This window comes from Stegostoma tigrinum, chromosome 3, assembly GCF_030684315.1.
Source record: "Stegostoma tigrinum isolate sSteTig4 chromosome 3, sSteTig4.hap1, whole genome shotgun sequence".
NCBI classification, from domain to species: domain Eukaryota; kingdom Metazoa; phylum Chordata; class Chondrichthyes; order Orectolobiformes; family Stegostomatidae; genus Stegostoma; species Stegostoma tigrinum.
The window spans coordinates 112,872,177-112,892,706 of NC_081356.1; the positions used below are offsets into that span (position 1 = coordinate 112,872,177).

At 39.8% G+C, this 20,530-nt stretch overlaps 1 protein-coding gene across 1 annotated transcript in view; it reads left to right on the forward strand.

Moving 5' to 3' along the window:
- The window catches only part of LOC125450831 (ufm1-specific protease 2-like), a 79,363-nt gene that overhangs the window by 6,951 nt on the left and 51,882 nt on the right, over nucleotides 1-20,530 (forward strand). Inside the window, exons 2-4 of the mRNA XM_059644835.1 lie at nucleotides 624-702; nucleotides 4,307-4,490; nucleotides 17,611-17,674. Of these exons, the coding sequence (XP_059500818.1) occupies nucleotides 624-702; nucleotides 4,307-4,490; nucleotides 17,611-17,674 (327 nt within the window). The remainder of the gene's footprint in view (nucleotides 1-623; nucleotides 703-4,306; nucleotides 4,491-17,610; nucleotides 17,675-20,530) is intronic.

The following is a 20,530-nucleotide window of genomic DNA, read 5'->3' on the forward strand; positions in this document are numbered from 1 at the left end:
ATTGGTACATGAATAAGAAGGATTTAGGGTAATATGAGACAAATGCTGGTATATGGGACTAGATTAATTTCGGATATCTGGTCAACACGGATGAGTCGGATTGAAAGGTCTGTTTCCAAGTTGGAAATGTCTATGACTGTATAATGCTGACTTGCTGCAACATTTTACACTGTATAATAATGTATCTAGTCACAAATTTTGGCTTGGGTTGCATTTTTTCCCCACATTAATTCTACCATTCCGAACATACCTAGAACTACACAAGACCTTTCCTTTCAACTTTAATTCTCAAAAATAAATAAGGTAAACTGTCTAGTCAAGATGGTTGATCTCTGTATGGAGTTGAAAGACACTTTGAAAAATATCTTGCTGAAAAATAGTGCATTTATATTCTTTTCCAATGAACTGTTAAGACAAAGCAAAATTTTCTCACTGCGCTAGTGATGGTTAGAAATAAGTGAGTTGCTGGAGTATATGAAACTTCATCCTGTAGAAGAATGTGCAGCTGCAAAAAAAGCAGAGTCAGGAATAGTGATGACCAATAAGGACTGTGCAAAATGCACAAAAATTCTTAAGGCATATTTTGACAAATGCATGACTTTGTTTCGAACAATTTATTTCAGGTGCCACTTGATACTAATGATCTGCTGTTTCGAATAAGAGGAGGGCTTTATTTGGATGGAATCCTGAACAAAACTGATGGTGAATATGTTACTTATTAGATCTACTTTGAAAATTTTAATTTAATGTTTTTTTCTAAAGCAGATTGTTTTGCACCATCAACTAAGAATTTTTAGCTTCTCTTTAGTGATGTTAACTTAAATGTGCTCTAATTCTGAAGACGTTTCTTATTTTTAATTCAGATTGGAAGCTGTTCTGGAGAATTTCAGTTTCTTTGCGCTAACTATTTTGCATCACTGATATTTCTTTTAAAAGTTACCCTTTTGAGCAATCTCAGTTGTCACCAGTGTTTATGTTCCTCTTTCATGACAGTCTAGCTATTTCTTTGCTCAAAAATAGTACGATGAAAATATTTCTAGCTGTCAGTTTCCTTTGTTGTTTGTAATCATGTTCTTGCAATTGTTGAGATTCTGACCAATTCCAGTAAACGCAGATTATGAAAGGTTAGAAATTAAGCAGGTACTTGGTTTAATAGAACAACCAAAGAGGAAAGGACAAGAAATACCTATTTGATCCACCAAGCCCTTCCTGTTTAATATTTCTACTTAGATTGCTGCTAGTATCATCTACAAACCCCTTATAGCTGAAAATACTGGAAGCACACAGCACATCAATTTGGCACCTCTGGAGATGGCAGCCTGGTTGCAGTTTGGAAGGGAATCTTTTTTTTAATCTTGACTGCTGTGTGCAGTACAGTGATTTTAAGTGGATGAAAAGAGACTTCCACAGGAGTTTGGATTTGGTAAATCTAGACTTAAGTACAAAGACATTTGTTTACGCATAACATTGTATACCGTACTGACACAAAATGATTTATCTAAATTATTTATTTTTAATATCAAGTTATATTCAAATGTAGAAGGCCCATTTATATCATTAGTTTTCTCCGCACATTAACATTATCTAAATGGATTTACAGCAGTTTCCTACTGTTCCCGGGATCAACATAAGTTTCCATCATAACAATTTGCTTCCCTACTATGCATATTCATCAGTTAACTCTTGCTAATGGAGATGACTGTCTACTTAGGAAATTCCGTGTCACTGGTCACGGGTTCTATAGATCATTCTGTGACTGATGAGCCAGATCCTAGAGATGCATGTCTGACCACATACTTGACAGATGTTGGGACTTAAAATATTTTTGCCCAAGTAAAGAAATCTACCACTGAATACAAATGCAAATCCCTTATACTCTGCCTAAATGGTTTGCAGGTAACTGCAGCAGCAGTCTGGTGCACCATGAGTAAGAGGTGCAACTTCCACAGTTGATACCAAGGAATGATGACATTGCTAAGCCCATCTCTTCTGCCTTTGCCAATTTGCTTTCTAAAAAGAGAATTGACTCGATGATAGCTTGATCCACTACTGATCCACTACTTAACCACTTGACCACACCCTCCCTTCCCTCCAGGACCCTTCTGCACAATAACAATATACAGTAACTGCTTATTCACATCCTATCTTGCCATCCAAGACCACAATCACTCCTTCCTAGCGTAACAGTGATTTACCTGTACAATTTTCAATTTAGTGAGTTGTCATCACTGTATGGGAAAGACCAAATGTAGTCTAAGTGATTACTTTGTGGAACGCCTCTGTTCCATTCACAAGCATGACTTTGTAATTCCTGTCACTTGTCATTTCAGTTCTTCATCTTGGTCTAACTCTGACCTTTTTGTCCATGACCTGTCTTGGTCTTTTCCTGCTCTGTTTAGAAGTTTATTACACACCCATTCATACCTGGACAGAACCTTAACTATATGTAACACATACTCTTTTTGCATCAAATAATCTTATGTTAGAGTGGAGACGATGAGCAATTAACTATTACAAATCACACTTTTGCTCTTCCTATCCTTTCACATTTCCATTAGTTTAAATAAATAACTTACCTTCTGTTCTGATGAAAGATTATCAACCTGATACAATGGTTGTGAGGACATTTCTTCTCCCTTGTGGTAGCAGTGCAGGTGGCAGGAAGGGCATGTAATGGAGTAAGTTAGCAATGATGGAATACCCAGCTCCTTTCTCCTACCACAGCAAACAAATTTCAGGCCGGATGATTTATGGGTGTTTACTGGTCATAACACCCTCCAGTCCTGGTAAAATCCTTGTAAATCTTTTCTACACCGCTTCCAACTTAAGAACATCTTTCCTATTAGCAGGGCAAAACAGCGGCATGGTGGCTCAGTGGTTAGCACTGCTGCCTCCCAGCATTAAGGACCTGGGTTGAATTCCACCCTCAGGCGACTGTGCGGAGTTTGCAAGTTCTCCCCTGTATCTGCCTGTGTTTCTTCCAGGTGCTCCAGTTTCTTCCCACAATCCAAAGATGTGCAGGCTAGGTGGATTGGCCACGCTAAATTGCCTGTCATGTTCAGGATGTGTAGATTAAGTGGGTTACCAGTGTATAGGCATGGGTGGGATACTTTGAGGGTTGGTGTGGACTTGTTGGGCTGAAGGGCCTGTTTCCACACTGTAAGGATTCTATGATCTATGAACTGTATGCAGTACTCCAAAAGTGGTCTCACTAACGTCCTTTGGAGCAGCAACATGGTGTCCCAATTCCAGTCGCCAGTGTCGAGATGAATGAAGGCAAGCATGCCAAACACTTTTTCCACTGCCCTGTCTTCCTGTGATGCCATTTTCAAGGAACTATGTACCTGAGCATCTCTTAAAACCTAGCTCTCTGAAAGGCATTTGCAAGTCTGGTGTACTATCTCCTATAGTTGTTTGATAATGCTCCTATGATGAATCTGGGGATATTTTACTGCTTTAAAGGCAGTTGTTGACAATTTTTTAAATTTCTCGTCCATTAATGTCTGTGACCAGCAGTTTGATCATTTATTGTCCATTCTTAATTGCTGCGGAGATGATAAAGAGCAGCTGTCTTCAACCGCATAAGCCTTTGAGGTGTAAGGTTGCCCTCAGTGCTGTGACACTGCTATTCTGATACTGCCAGAGTGAAAGAACAATTATATAGTTCCAAGTTAGAATAGTGTGTAGCTTGGAAGTGTACTTGGAGATGGTGGTGTTCCCATGCATCTGCTGCCCTTTTTCTTCTGGGTTGTTAAGGTCACAATATTGGAAGGTCCTGTCAAGCAGTGCGTCTTATAGATGGTACACAATCTGGCCAATGTACATCATCAATGAAGGTAGTGAAGTTGGAGGTGATGGATAGATTGCCAATCAAACAGGGCTTTTTTTGTCCTGTATGGTGTCAAACTTCTTGAGCGTTGTTTGGAGCTGCACTGATTCAGACGCATGGAGAGTATTCCCTCACACTCCAGGCTTGTGCTTTGAAGATGGTGGACAGGTATAGGGAGACAGATGAGTTACAAGTGATGACTTGTTTTTGTAGCCAGTGTTGATATTGATTCACTTCAGTTTTTGGTCAATGCTAAGTCCCGAGATGTTAATAGTGGAGGACTTAGCAATGGTAATGTCACTGAATCTCATGAGGCGATGGTGAAATTCTCTTTCATTGAGCTTAGTTATTGCTTGACATTTGTATGGTGCAAATGTTACTTTATATTTGTTTATGCTAATAGAACTGCTATGCAAGTTGTAAATATGAATATTGAATTCTATAGTACTTGTAATATTGTTTCTTTTTTGATATCAGAGGATGGAATTAAAGAAGGCTTTTCAGAAGCCATAAAAGATTTGATTGCGAAAGTGAATTCACAGTCTTTCGTCTTATTTGGTTGGGAGAGTGCTCTATATATGTGGCCAAAATCCCGTGCCAGCACTCTGCCTACAGAACTTGAAGAGACCAGCACCTGCAAAAGTATCTTAAAACTTGTGCCGTAAGTAACAGAATGGAATGTGTTCTGGGGGTGGTCATGAGATTTAGACTTAAACCTATGGCACTAATGTTAAATTTTGCAGTTGCATATCCATTTTTCTTTGCTGGTATAGATTTAATTCTTTGATGTTTTGATTGTATCTGGAGACTCTTTGAGCTACGTAATTTTAACAGTAACGTACAGCTGTTCTGATGAAGAGACCCTGGACCCAAAATGTTAACTCTGTTTTCTGTCCACAGATATTGCCAGACCTGCTGCGTTTTTCCAGTAATTTCTGATTTTGTTTCTGATTTCCAGCATCCGCAGTCCATTTTTTTTTTGAACAGTAAAATAAAAGTTGTCTACAGATTTGTTACAGGTTGTGTTAGAAGTAAGCATAATCTGATATGTTGACTTACACATCTCAAACAAAAGCAGAACTACCTTTATTGACTTGTCCAACTCTACCTTCAAAACTTGCACAGGCCCTGCAACTCTTGTGTTTGCTGCCCTGCCCAGATCTGGCCTTTTGAGTGATTTTCATCTTTGGTGGCCCTGCACTTAGCTCCAAAAAACTCTGAATTTTTCTTGCTCTAAAATGCTCTTTCTGTAATTCTTTCCTTCCTTTAGAATGTTCCTTGAAAATCACCCTCTTTGATCGCTATCTTCTTGGTGTCAAATTTGATAGTGATCCTGTGAAGTACCTTATGACTTTGAAGTAGTGAACTATCACCATAAGTATGCCGGTTTCTGCAGTGTGAATTTTCTTTGAGAATATAGGTAGCTACATGCTAAATAGTATCATTGACTCATTGAACGACAAGTAAATTAGGGTTTGGAATCAAAAGCCAAGTTTTTGCAATTGCAACTGATACCAAATTGGGGGTACTAGCGCTGCTTCTAATGAATTTTCGTAGAACATTAATAACATTGCAGAATGGCTAAATAATTAGTTCAAAGCATATAAATGTGAGGCACACTAGTATGAATAGAGAGGGCACTTCTTACAGAACAAGTAGAGTCTATCTGAGGTATAAAGATAAGTGAAATCTTACAGTACAAATACTTCAGTCATTAAAGGTGTGCAAAATGTTAGCAAGGCAAGAGGTGCAAGATGCCACCAGCGGAAGTGGGCTGAGTCTGGGGCTCATCCACTGGAAATGGGCCGAGCCTGGGACTCGTCCACTGCCGTTTGCTCTCATTCTGTTTCTTCATTTTTTTCCTTTAGCTCTTTTCCTTCTTTTCTTTTTCCTTTAAGCCTGGAGAGAGCCTGGAGAAGGAGGAGGACTGCAGCAGCAACAATGGCCGCAATGCCAGAGTGATTTGTACATAATTTCATCCCAGGGCTGGGTCTCCCAGCGAGTGAGGAGCAGGTCCTAGGCTGACTCCTTTGGCCTGGACTCTCAGGCTAGGCTGAGGCTCCAAGTCTGCAGCTAGGTACAGGTGCCTGAAAGAGGAGAAGTGGCAGTCTCAGCAAGTTTTGGCGGTCTCTTCCCGACGTGAAGGTCTTGTCTCTGTGTGGAGGTCATCATCCTCTGCTTCCAGGAATTCCAGTGGCCTGGCAGGCAGACTTGTCCGAGAATGGTGGCCATGGCCCAGCATGACTGTCTTCTTCAGGGTACACTCCTGGCCCAGAATTCCAGTGGTCTGACATGGCAATCTTGTGCTGAAGTGTTCTGGCATGATATTCTCGACCTAGCTGTATCCACATGATATTCCACTGTGATTTTTTTCAGCTTTCCCTGAGCCTAGGAGCTGTTAATTGGACTGAAATGAACTTTTGTTTTAATTTTACTTAATTTTGGTTATTGTGTATGACTTTGTAGGCACCATGGTGGGGAAACTTCTCAATATATTTTTCAGGGAAAAGTACATGTGACAATAAATTTGTATTCTATTCCACTCTACCCTAACCTATCCTATTCTATTCTATGAAATAGCAAAATTAGCCCCATAATTTGATTCCAGAAGGACACAATTCAGAAGTTGAGATGTTATGCTAAACCCACACTGAATCAGGTCAAAAATCACACAACACCAGGTTAGTCCAACAGGTTTATTTGAAATCTTGAGCTTTTGGAATCTTGCTCCTTCTTCAAGTGTTAGTGAGAGAGATGGCATTAGGGATAGAATCGATAAACAAAAGATCAAAGGGCCGTAGAACTGATGCAAATGTATTGAACAAGCCTAAGATGGCTGATAAATCTGTAATCAGTTAGAAAGGAGATGCAGGTTTCAAATGAATAAAATGCAAATCCCAGAATTTCTTTCAAGTCACTGTGCCGAGATAACTGAATGTTTTATCAGTCCACCAGAGGTGACATGTCAGGTCAGAAAATGCATTTTAGGTGTGAAGCCTTGTTAGAATCTGTCTGTGTTTTAACTTGGAGTGAAACTGGTTTTATTTCCAAAGTAGGCATTTACAAAATACCACTGTGACAGCCTATAAATTGTGTGATTGCCGAACAAAATAGAATGTATCTGCAATTACAAATCTGCAAAGGCAGATTTACCCCATAGATTTGTGTTTGTGTTTCTGTGTGTGTGAGAGAGAGAGTCTGTGTGTGTCCGCGCGTGCACACACACTCTCCGCCCTCGTGTGCATGCACACATGCACAACACACACGTATAAATCTGTGGGGTGAATTTGCCTTTGCATGTTTGTAATTGCAGATACATTCTATTTTGTTCAGAAAGCACACAATTTATGGACAATGTGGCATTTTATAAATTCCTACTTTGGAAATAAAACCAGTTTGACTCCAAGTTAAAACGTAGGCAGATTCGAAACAAAGCCTCACACCTAAAATGTATTGTCTGATCTGACATGTCACCTCTGGTAGACTGTTAAAACCTTTAATTATCTTGGCACAGTGACTTGAAAGAAATTCTGGGATTTGCATTTTATTGATTTGAAACCTGCATCTCCTTTCTAATTGATTAAAGGTTTAACAGTCATCTTAGGCTTGTTCACTACATTTGCATCAGTTCTATAGCCTTTTGATCTTTTGCTTATAACTTGTGCCTGATGCCACTCCTGTGACTAACACCTGAAGAAACCTGTTGGGCTATAACCTAATGTCATGTGACTTTTGACTTTGTCCACCCTAGTCTAGCACTTCCACATCATATTAAATCATGCTGGATCAAAAGTTTTGAGTGCTATATGCAGTTCTGATTGTAGTATTGTTAATAAAAAATACAAAGAGAAAATTACAGTGATGATGTTGCAGGAAAGATTTACAATGATGATACAAAATTTATTTGGAAGCACATGCAAGAATGGACCTCTCATTTTCCTGAGAAAAAGTAGGCCGAAGTGTGGCCTAATAGAGGTCTGTAAAATTATGAAAAGGTTTTAGTAGACGAAAGGAATTAGTTAACCTTTAATAATTTGTTTAGTAATCAGAGTAATCCATAATAGGAATAGAGAACTATTCCTTATAATGTTGAAAAAAGACAGCCATGTGTTGCTGTTTCCAACTGACAATTTTAAGATGATCTGGTTTGCCACATGGCAAACTTGCTGAAAAGTGAATTAAAATGTTAGACACATCAATATGTTCATAACTTTTCTCATTCATTATTCACCCATTTTATTCTTTTTGTTCTAAGATTGCCTCTTCTTCACGAAGGGAATCTAACATGCTTTGTCAACAACCTGTTTCACAGCTAATCTAGCCAGGTAATTTTTTGTTTCATTTATTCGTTTCATGGGATGCAGGTGTCACTGGCAAAGCCAGCATTTGTTTCCCATCCCTAATTGCCCTGATCTGAGGGGCTTTAAGGCCATTTTAGAAGGCAGTTAAAGGTCAACCACATTGCTGCGATTTTGGAGTCACATAGGCCAGACCAAGTAATGGATCATTGTTATCGTGGTACCTAACATTGAGCCAAGTTTTAGCATTTGTGAACTCAATTCAATTGATAGATATGCTGCCGCCAACTGCCATTGTGGCATTTAAACCTAAGTAACCGCAGCTCTTACCTAGTCCAGTGATATCACCATTATGCTATCTCCTCCCGTTAAATTTGAACTTCAAAATATGCAGCATTAAAAAAGTCATTGTAATTCAGATCACATTTCAGAGGGGAAGGAACTGCTCTGTGTTTTTTATGTTGTCTATATTTGCTCAGAATTATTAGTTCCCAACCTACTTCCTGCCTGCCCTGACTAGAAACAACAACAAGGCTTGAGTCAAAAACATCATAGACTGTTAGACAGCAGGGTTCTTCAAACAAATCGGAATTGAAACTACTTTTTCTCGTTCAGTTGGAACAGAGTATGGCAAAAATTGAACACTTCCTTCCATCTCTAACCAGCAGATATCAATGTTTCAGGCCAAAAGCTTACAAATTGGCAGGAGCCCAGTGTCCTCCTCCAAAGCCTAAAAATGCGACTTTTTTTTATCCCAGCTGCACTTGAGATGACAATGCACCTCAGCTATATGAAACACTCATGTCCATACTGCTTCCCAGTCAGACAGAATATCTCATTGGGTCCCAAAATTCTCTTGATTTGGAATCTTGGTCCCATAATTTGAATGGTTTTTTCAGAAATCCTCATGTCATCCTACGCTGCATGAAAGAGCTGTCTGTACATGCTGTTGCTTCATATCGCCCACTTCCTTGCCCTCATCGGCCTTCCAGTACCCATTATCATTCCTTCTTACCAACTCAGGGTAGCTGGGGCGTCTGGTAGGTTCTGTGTTTGACAGGCCTCCCTGTTATAAATTTGGAATGGAGAGTGTTGCATGCAGTAGTTTCATGCAAGAGAAGGTTAAGTAGATTCTGACATGGAGGAATAAGTGCAGATCTGGGACTTGCTCATCAGTCTGTTGGGCCTGGCCAAGATGGCCATGAACACGTACAAACAGTAGGCAGTTGTACATCATGTCAGACTGCCCGTGCTCTTCTGTGGTTAAGTGCACACTTGGGTGCTCCTGGAGAGGCAGCACACAGTGTCCATTGGTATAATTTAGGTTATTCACAACTTGTGGCTGTAGAGGGGTTAAATTTTAAATTTAAATTTGATTCATTTTGTAACAGTGCTTTCAGAGGCTCTCAGTTACTTTGGTTAATGTTTTAGTTTGCTCAAAAGAAAACATAAGATCAAAGTTTACTATAATTGAGTATTTCACTGTAGAAATCTGAAAGTTTCTGCCAATTTGTTCAGTTTCTTCAGACTCTGTGCTCTATCACTGAAAGACTGGTACTGAAGTACGAAGAATGGTGTGAGTTTGCCCGACTTGCATGATATAAGCAGACAATACATGCCAAAGCAGCTAGAGGTTGTCCATTTTCATTGAAATTTTCAAAGAATTCCTACAGTGTGGAAGCAGGTCATTTGCGCTATCAAGTCCACACCGTTCCTCCGAAAGGCATCCCACTCAGACCCACCCCCTACTTTATCCCTGCATTTCCCCCTCTAGACTCTATGGGCCAACCCACCTAACTTGCACATCTTTGGACTGTGGGAGGATGCTGTAGCACCCGGACGAAACTGACACAGACACTGGGAGAACATGCAAATTTCACACTGACAGTGGCCAAGGCTGGAATCAGCCCTGGGTCCATGACACTGTGAGGCAGCAATGCTAGCCACTGAGCCATTGTGCTGTCCGAATGGAATGCAAAAAAAATTTAAGTGTGATAAGTTTCAAATACTTCCAAAATAAACAAACTCTCTGATAATGAAAATTGATTTGTACAATTATGGAGTCTCACTGCTTCTGATTTTAATTACTGTTAGCATATTTTAACAATTAAATATCATTTATTAGCTTTCTCTTTTTCTATTATTGCTCTGTCTCAGACCCTTCTTTCTTTACTTTTCATGCTTTCACACTGTGTATCTGATAACTGTGATTGAGTTATGTATTCCAACTGACATTGCATGGTTCAGTTATTAACAACTTTTCATTCTGGTTGTTTAGAAGCTGCGCAGTTGCTATTCAAGGCTGAGATAGACAGATTTTCAATCAGTAAGGAAATCAGGGGTTATTCAAAACAAAACAGTAAAGTGAATTGAAGATTATTGGATCAGCCACGATCTCGCTGAATGGTGGAGCAGACTTGGTGAACTGAATGCCTCCATCTGCTCCTACATCTTTTCTTATCTTACCTATTTGCAAAGACCCCAGATCCCCTCTAGAGGATATGGTAGCAAGTTTTGAGAAGATTTGTAGCTCAGGTTGAGGTTCTGGATGTGAGTTTGCTCACTGAGCTGGAAGGTTAGTTTTCAGACGTTTCGTCACCATTCTAGGTAACATCACCAGTGAGCCTCCGACGAAGCGCTGGTGTTATGTCCCGCTTTCTATTTATCTGGTTAAGTTTCCTTGGGCTGGTGATGTCACTTCCTGTTCTTTTTCTCAGGGGATGGTATATTGATTTGGAGCCAATGTGTTTGTTGATGGAGTTCCGGTTGGAATGCTATGCTTCTAGGAATTCTCGTGCATGTCTCTGTTTGGCTTGTCCTAGGATGGATGTGTTGTCCCAATCAAAGTGGTGTCCTTCCTTATCTGTATGTAAGTATCCTTACATACAGATAAGGAAGAACACCACTTTGATTGGGACAACACATCCATCCTAGGACAAGCCAAACAGAGACATGCACGAGAATTCCTAGAAGCATGGCATTCCAACCGGAACTCCATCAACAAACACATTGATTTGGAGCCAATCTACCATCCCCTGAGCAAAAGAACAGGAAGTGACATCACCAACCCAAGGAAACTTAACCAGATAAATAGAAAGCGGGACATAACACCAGCGCTTCGTCGGAGGCTCACTGGTGATGTTACCTAGAATGGTGACGAAACGTCTGAAAACTAACCTTCCAGCTCAGCGAGCAAACTCACATCCAGAGGATATGGTGTTATTGACTATTGCAAATTTGGCCACCTTATCCGAGGAAGCATGCTCTGGCTATGAAGGGAGTGCAACAGACGTTTAACACATTGATTCCTGGGATGGAAAGACTGACTTATAAAGAGAGACTGGAGTTTAAATGAATGAAGGGATAATTTCATTGAAACCTATAAAATTCTAATAGCACTAGCCAGGGTAAACGGAACGGCACTCCTGATGACTGAGGATTCTCAGTCTAAAGATATGGAGTAGTCTGATTGATTGGATGAGATATTATCACTTCTTTTTAAGGGAAAATGCGGTAAAATGCTTCGTGTCCCCAGGCTCTGGCACTGTTTTGAATAACTAAAAAATTTTTAAAATGGCCTTTTAGGACTAAGATGAGACATTTCTTCACCAAGACAGCAGTAAACCTGTAGAATTCTCTGCCAGAGAAAACATTTGAGGCTAAACTGTTGAACCTTTTCAAGAAGGAGTTAGATATAGTTCTTGAGGCTAAAGGGATCAAAGGAAATGGGGTAAAAAATTGTGAACTGGGTACTGAGTTGGATAATCGACTTTGACCATTTTAAATGGCAGAGCAAGCTAAACGCACCAAATGGCCTACTGCTGCTCATATTTTCTATGTTTTCATGACCACAACACGTGCTTCACTGTATAAACAATGACAAACACTGTCACTTGGTTTTAACTTGAGTAATTGTAATTGAGTCATTTAGTTCAGTTGGCTAGTTAGCGAGAGTGTGATGTAGAATTAATCCAACAGGGCAGGTACATTCTCTGCTGTAGTTTATGGAGGCTGGCTTGAACCTCAAGCCATGTATAATCAACTGTCTCTGTCACTTTGAGACTTAATGCCCTTGATCCTTTGTGGATTATGGCTAAAGGTTATGTATTTATATGTCAAGAATTCTGTAGAATTCTAATTTTTCCTGTGAAGTCAGTCTATTCCCATGTTTTGAAGACAGCACAGTAACTTGACGAAATTTGCCTGTCCTCATGATGCCCCCAAAATCAACAATATCAACAGTTGTAATAGTTGATGTTGCAGCAGTCTATAGTTCAACATTTATTCAAAAGGACAGAAAGCCATTAAATAAGTTTGAATCAATATTTTCTTTTTATCCTCTTTTAATTTGATGGAAATGATGAACTTCAGTTTGTTTCTGTCTGGATTTTTGCCAGTTTGTTTGTTCCAATTTTAGAACCATGCATATGTCTTCTGTTCTGCAATTGTGCGACTAGAGCTGTGTATTTGGCAGTACAGTCACATCACCTGGCAGCACAAAGTAATGATTTGTGTTCAATAGTTAGTATTAAACCTATTGTGCAGTGTATTTCTGCTACATTCTTATTATTTGTTTATAATAAAATGATAGCTTGACATCTTTTCAACTCCCTTCTAATTTTCTGGTTCCCCATTATTATTTCTCCAGCATCTTATTATTTCCCTGGTGTCATTTTTGAATGGGTGTAAGTGACTTCTGTCTTTTTTTAATATATGTCAAGAAATACTTATTGTCCATTTTGATGTTACTTGCGAGTTTACCTTCAGAGTTTCTTCCTCCCTATTTATTACTTTTTTGGTTGCCTTCCGTCAGTTTTACAACCTTAGCAATGCTCTGGTTTATCATTTGTTATGAGCCTGACCAAGCCTCTTCAAAATATTTTAAAAGATGGCCTAGACCTCTCTTATTTTCAAAGGCAAATGTAAAGTATTGGGTTCCAGATGCAATTCAGTTTGTCAGACTACCAGACTTGAAGCAAAACACACTTTATTCTTACCCTTGGTTGAAATATAAACAAAAGAAATAAGAATTGGTATAACTGAACTCAGCTGGAACATTTATCATAATAATAGACTATTTAACCACTAAACAGCAGCTGTTCCAATATTGTAACTTCCCATAAACACACACTTGGCAAAGGCAAATTCTATAAAATAAATTGTCTCTCATTGTATTTTAGCAGCAGGAAAAGAACCCAAACTTTTAGCTGTAATGAAGAGTGGAATAACAGTTTCCATATCCAGATTCAAGACCCCAGCAACTATTGAAAGTTAAACTAAAATCGTGATTCTGAGGAGCTTGACCCACCTATTCATGTTGCGTCTATTGGCCCAACTTCAAAAATGAAATTCCGTAGGCCTCATAAGCTGCTTAATTCATTGGCATGGAGCACACCAATTATGACCTCTGTTTTAATGTCTCTTCATTTAAAATAAAAGCCAAAATACACCTCTTAATGCATAGTATTATCACACACTATCTTTGCATATTATGTCTTTCAATTTGATGCGATCTTTAACTGCCTCTTTAACCATTGTGTGGCTTATCCTCTTCCTAGAATCCTCCTTCCTCACTTGAGTACATCTGTGCTGTGAGCAATGAAAGATTTTCTTAAATGTCTGCCATTGTTCCTCATCCATTTTTAATGATAAGCTCATTTCCTAGTCCATTCCAGCCAGCTCTGGTCTTATTCCTTTGCAATTATTCTTATTTAAGTTTAGCATGGTTATTTCTGGTGCAGATCCCTTCTCAAACTGAATGGTGAATTCTGCCACGTTATGGTTACTATTTCCTAGAGGACCTTTTACACTGAGATTATTTATTATACATGCCATGTTACACCTGATTCAAAATAGCCTGAGCCCTGGATGAATCCACAATGTATTGTTCTAGGAACCTGCCCTGAATACACTTTTTATTTATTCTTCCTTGTGGTTGTCTTTGATACATGCCCTCAGTATCTCCTGAATTATTTTCTGTCCCGCCATACTGTTAGATGACTACTGCCAGTGTCAACTTTAACTTTTAATTTTTATTTCCATTCATATGGATAATGTGACTTCCAATTCAAGGTCTTTTCTTGCTGCCATACTTATTCCACTCCATACACGTAATGCTACCCTACCACCCTTTTTTCCCTCCTTGTCCTTTCAAAAAGCCACATACCCCAAATACTTAGTTTGCAGCTTTTATCTCCTTATAACCATATCTCTGTAATGGCTACGAGCTCGTACACATTAATTGTGTTTGAGCCTTTATTTCATCCACTTTGTTCTGAATATTGCACGTTTCGAAGGAAAAGCTGTTAATTTTGCCTTTTAACACTTCTTATTTTCCCTTTTGACCCATGTGCTTTTTTTATGTTTGTACTTTCTCCCTTCCCCTCCCTCTGAGTATTGTAACCCAAGCAGTTGCCCTGTAATGGTGCTAAATCCTCTCGCTTTGTAAACCTACGTTTTCCCTTTTCCCAAACCTTCCCTTCCTCTAATTAGTTTAAAGCCCCAGTTAATCGATTCACCAGGATCCTGGTCTCAGTACAGTTTGAGTGGAGCCCGTTCTACCAGGATATCTTTCTTCTTCCTCCGTATTGGTGCTAGTGCCCCAAGAACTGAAACCAACTCCAACCACACCAAGATAACAAGGTATAGAGCTGGGTGAACATGGCAGGCCAAGCAGCATCATAGGAGCAGGAAGGCTGATGTTTCGGGCCTTCATTTCTGATGAAGGGTCTAAGCCTGAACTGTCAGCTTTCCTGCTCCTATGATGCTGCTTGGCCTGCTACGTTCATCCAGCTGTACACCTTGTTATCTCAGATTCTCCAGCATCTGCAGTTCCTATTATCTCCAACCACACCAAATTTTGAGCCACACATTTAACTCTTTGACTTCACTTACCTATGCCAGTTTACCCATAGCCCATAATCCAGAGATTATTATCTTGGAGGTTCTGCTTTTGAATTTAGCCCAGAACTATTGAAAGTTTTTCAGCAAAGCCTCCTTCCTAGTCCTACTAATATTATTTGTACCATTGTAGATGATGTCTACTGGATCCCTCCCCTCTCTCTGTGAAGTTGTCCTTAACACCAGCACCAGGAAGGCAGAACTGCCTTTTAGAGAACAATTATCTATTCTCCTAATTATGTTGTCCCCTACCATAACTACATTTCCTTTCCCCACTTGAATGAATCGCTGTACAAACGTGCCACAGTCAGTTTACTCATTCTCTTTGCAGTCACCACTCTCATCTGTACAGCTTGCAAAAACCTTGTAAATGTTGGACAATTGTTGGGGCAGAGGTTCCTCAATTTACGTCCCCTGGGTCTTCATAGCAGTCTCACCTATAGTCACAACTTCCTATTTTTCCCTGATCAATTTTCACAGACCAATTTTAAATGACCTAATCTGAGGGGTACAACCATTCTCTGGACCAAAGTTTCGAGGTCACTTTCCTTCCCTGATGTGGAACAGTGTCTGCAGCTCCAACTCCAGCTCCGCACTTCAAATCTGAAGCATCTTGACCTGCAGGTGCTTACTTCAGATGTGTTCACAGTGGATCACCTTAGTGTCCAGCACTTTCCACAACTTGTAGCAGTGACGCAACACCAACCCTGCCATCACTATCGTATGTGATCTAATTTATAAATTAATTACTCAACATAACCTTGCTCTTTACACTTCACTGTAGTGAAATATTTTTAAAAGAAAGTAAATTACCACTGTCAATATAATATTTAAGCAATTATCTTTAAGAAAAAAACAGTAACACTGGAGACTGACACATAAAGACCTTGCTTTTACTTGAAAGACTAGAAATATTCAACCATCCAACTCCTCAATCAGCTTAATTCCCTGCATATGCCTTTTATCCTCTCCCACTTATCTCCTGCTTCGCAGAGTTTACATCTTGTACTAAACCCTAGTTGAAGCACCACTGTCCCCCCTTCCATCAAGTTTTTACTTGCTGTCAAATACCCACTTGGGACCAAATTTTCACTGTAGACAGTAGCTCACTTGGCCTTGGTCGGTCTCTCCCCCTCCCTCTCTGTCACTCTCTGCCAAGGACCCACACTGCTGCAATTCCCCACTGATTATACTTCTCCTTTTACTCTTTCATGGATGTGGATATCATTGGCAAAGCCAAAATTTATTGGCTCATCCTTAATTACTTTAGGAAGGTGATCCTGAATCTCCTATTTGAGCTACTGTGGTCCATGTGAACAGGTACATGTACAGATAGTAAGTGTCCGGTCTGTTTTTCTCTTTAACTTTTCTGTAGTGATTGATACAGTTGAGTGACTTGGCACAACATTCAGGGGCAGACAATAGTCACCCACTTTGCTGTGGGTCTGGAGTCCCATTTAGGCCAGGTCAGGTAAGGGTGACAGAAACCTTCCATAAAGAACATATATGAGCTGGACAAGTTTTTATGACAGTTAATGATATTTTCATGACACCATTACTATGACTAGCTTTCAGTTCCATAGCATTATTTATAATTGAATGTAAAATTGTTGCTGTTGTGTGATTTTGAACTCATGGCCGCAGCTAATGCCCCGGGGATCTGATGGTTAGATTCAATGATCATGTTACCGTTTGTGATGGGATTCCATTCTGCTGCAGATGCCCCACAGCGACTCATGGATATTCATTTTTGTGATGCTATGTGTATGTTAAATTTATCTTGTTCAGACAGGTGGAAATAGCACAGAGTGTGTACTAACTGAAGTCAGAATTTTGTTTCTACAAGGTGGCCACTCCTGTCAGTGTTTTCATGGGTAGATGCATTTATAGTTGGTAAATGAGTGAGGCCGATAGACTTTTATCTCATGTTGGTTCTCTCACTGTTTTCCACAGGCCACTATTTTTGACAGATATATTTTTCAGGACTCTGTCAACTCAGTCAATTGTACTTCCATCTAGCCATTTTTGGTGGTGGATATTGAAGAACTGCGCTCTTACTATTCCCTATACCTTTCTGTCACCACCTTTGATTGATGAGTTGATTTTTGTGGGCTCTTCCAATTTTAGCCCAAGCACCCAGACTTCAGGAAAGAAAGCTTTAAAATCACTTGGACTGGGGAGCTTCTTTGTCCTTTTTGTCACCTCAGTTGATATGGAGTGTTTTGTCTGGTAATGTTCTAATTCAACATCCTCTGATTGTGATTTGATACGACTGAGTGATCTACTAAGCAGTTAAGAATCAGCCAAGGATCTGGATCCAGTGCGGACCAGGATGGCAAGTAAGCCTCCCTGATATTAGTGTAGGTTGCATGGATTTTACAACTGTCCAGCAGATGGCTTGTTTACTGTTATTTTCTATCATAACTGTTATTTTATCTGTGGGTTAAAAAGTACTTTAGTATGCAGAAATGTTTCAGCTATTTGAAAATCGATAAATCAGTTAAATGCATGGATTTGATGAGTTTTTGTGCAAACATTCCTATTTGTAAGTTGCCTTATTACAGACTGCAATTTTTATTTCAGCATTGAAGTCAATGACTACCTTAAAAAGATTCCTGCAAGGAAATCTGTAAAGATCAAACCTTTGGTAAGCCTATGTATTTTTGAGAATGCGGTAGTTTGTTTTAGTTTCAAATATTCCTGCAACAGCTCTAATGATTTTAAGTATTTCAACTAGTAATTTCTTGTGGTTCTGTGTTTTGGAAAGGCAAATCAAGGTAGGACTTACACTCTTAACTGTGATGTTGCTGAACAAAGAGTCGTTGGAGTGCAAGTTCATAGTTCCTTGGAAGTAGAGTCCTAGGTCGACAGGATAGCGAAGAGGGCATTTGGTATGCTTGCCTTTATTGGTTAGTGCATTGAGTACAGGAGTTGGGAGGTCATGTTGTGGCCGTATCAGGCATTGATTAAGCCACTTTTGGAACACAGCGTACGGTACTGGCCTCCCTGCTATAGGATGGAAGTTGTGAAACTTGAAAGGGTTCAGAAAAGATTTACAAGGATGTTGCAGGGATTGGAGAGCTTGAATTATAGGGACAGGCTGAATAGGATGGAGCTATCCATGAATGGCATGGATGGGGTGGGGGACTCCAAACCTAGTGGGGAAAGATTTAAAAGGGACCTAAGGGGCAATCTTTTCATGCAGACGTGGAATGAGCTGCCAGAAGTGATGGAGGCTGGTAAAATAACAACATTCTAAAGGCTTCTGGATGGGTATATGAGTAGGAAGGGTTTAGACGGGACATGGGCCAAATGCTGGCAAATGGGACTACATTAATTTACGATATCTGTGCTGTGTGGAGAATTGGACTGAAGGCTCTGTTTCCATGCTGTACAGCTCTTACAACTATCTTACTGTTTGTTAGATTAATAACAATTTATTCTCGCTTCACTGGCAGTGCGGAACCTTCATTTTGTAAATGTGGATTATAAATTCGGTGCTTCCAAATCATTGTTGATTTCATTTGTGGCCAAGAAAAGATGGGTTTGCTTGAAGCATTATTGTTTAATGTTGATCCCACACTGGACGTTGGGGCTTTCTCATATGTACATTCTGTATGAATGGATAAATAGGAAGCGGGACATTACACCAGCGCTTCATCGGAGGCTCACTGATGATGTTACCTAGAATGGTGACGAAACGTCTTCAAGCTAACCTTACAGCTCAGCGAGCAAACTCACATCCAGAAACTCAACCTGAGCTACAAATCTTCTCAAAACTTGCCACCATGTATTATGTAATTGTCCTGACACATCACAATGGGCTTTGGGTAACCATAATCTTGACATGAAGTTTGATTATTTGTTTTTAGCTAACTGTGTTGCTTTTTATTGATTTGTATTCAGAATTCTTTCCGAATTTATCTTTGCAATGCAAGATTTTCTTCAAATACGATACTCACCAACTGTTTTGCAGTACTCCTAAATCATAGATTCAATGCATTCTATGGTTATTTTGAACAGAAGGTCAGTGAAATGATGTCACCTGCCCTGACAGCCTCAGGTGCACCTGTGCTCGCAGTCACCATTACAGACATCAGATTGGCCTTCTTGAGAGTGATTCCATGGAAAGCGACTGGCCAGGGTGGAGTCCCCTGCTGTGCACTCCAATCATATGTAGACAAGCTGGCAGGACAATTTGCAGACATCTTTCACCTCTGCTTGCTCCAATGTGAAGTTCCCATTTGTTTCAAGAATACCATTATCAACCTGGTGCCAAAGAAAAGTCAGGCAACACACCTTAATGACTCAGGTAGTAGGAACTGTAAATGCTGTAGAATCTGAGATAACAAGGTATAGAGCTGGATGAACACATAGTTGCTGAAGAAGGGTCTACTCTCAAAACATGAATCTTCCTGCTCCTCTGCTGCTTGGCCTGCTGTGTTCATCCAGCTCGACACCTTGTTATCACACCTCAATGACTACTGCCTGGTTGTTGTGACATCCATCGTTATGAAGTGTTTTAAGAGATTAGTAATGGCACACATCAGCTCCAGCCTCCCAGATTTCCATGATCCAATACAAATTGGCTACCATCACATTGGGTCCACGGCAGACGCCTCTCCCTGGCCCTACGTTCAACCCTAGAAAATCTGGATAACCAGAACACCATCAATCTCCTAGTTATTGATTTTAGCTGCGCCTTCAGCACCATAATTCCAACCAAACTTCATCTCTGCTCCCCTACGCTGCAACTGGATATTCGACTTCCTGACCTACGGACTGCAATCAGTGAGGATAGGCGACAATACCTCCTCCACAATAATTCCCATGCAAAAAACACAATGATACGTTGCCAATTTCCAAATTAATTTGATGCAACTGTTCATGTGTCTGAATTATTCTAAGTAGGTATTACAGCCCTTACTACTTTTTCATTATTTTTCTCGTTATTCTTTTATTAATTTTGAAGTGTAATCTGAAAGTGACTTAATGACTTTGAGTTAGCTAGTGGTAGAAGGAAAAGAGCAGACCAGACCTGGATGATAATTGTTGGCTAATCAGATCATCACATTCATAATTAAAACGATCCTAACAAACATAGTGATCCCTGGAAGAGCAACGTGTTTAAAGAGATAGCAGAAGTTGGCTATTAACAAATTGAGTACCTGGAAATTGGACCTGGCAAGTCTGGAAGAGACCCTATGACAGTTGTAGCATAGTAATTTGGTAAGAGTTGATCAAACTCTCAGTGAGGAGCCAGAATTTAAAATTATTATTTTGTGTTATGTTTTCTGACAAATGGTTCTGGGCTGTTGCTAAGACAGCATGAGATTTGAAAGTTCCCTGCGTAATCTGAAACATCAGCTTCTACAAACCCAAAGAATAAAATGCTGAGCTTGTAGTATTTCTGCCTTTGCCTGGGTGAACTGAAAACATGACAATGATCAATATTTCAGAAAAGCAGCCAAGGAGTCCACATTTAGTCCTGTGAAACTACGCA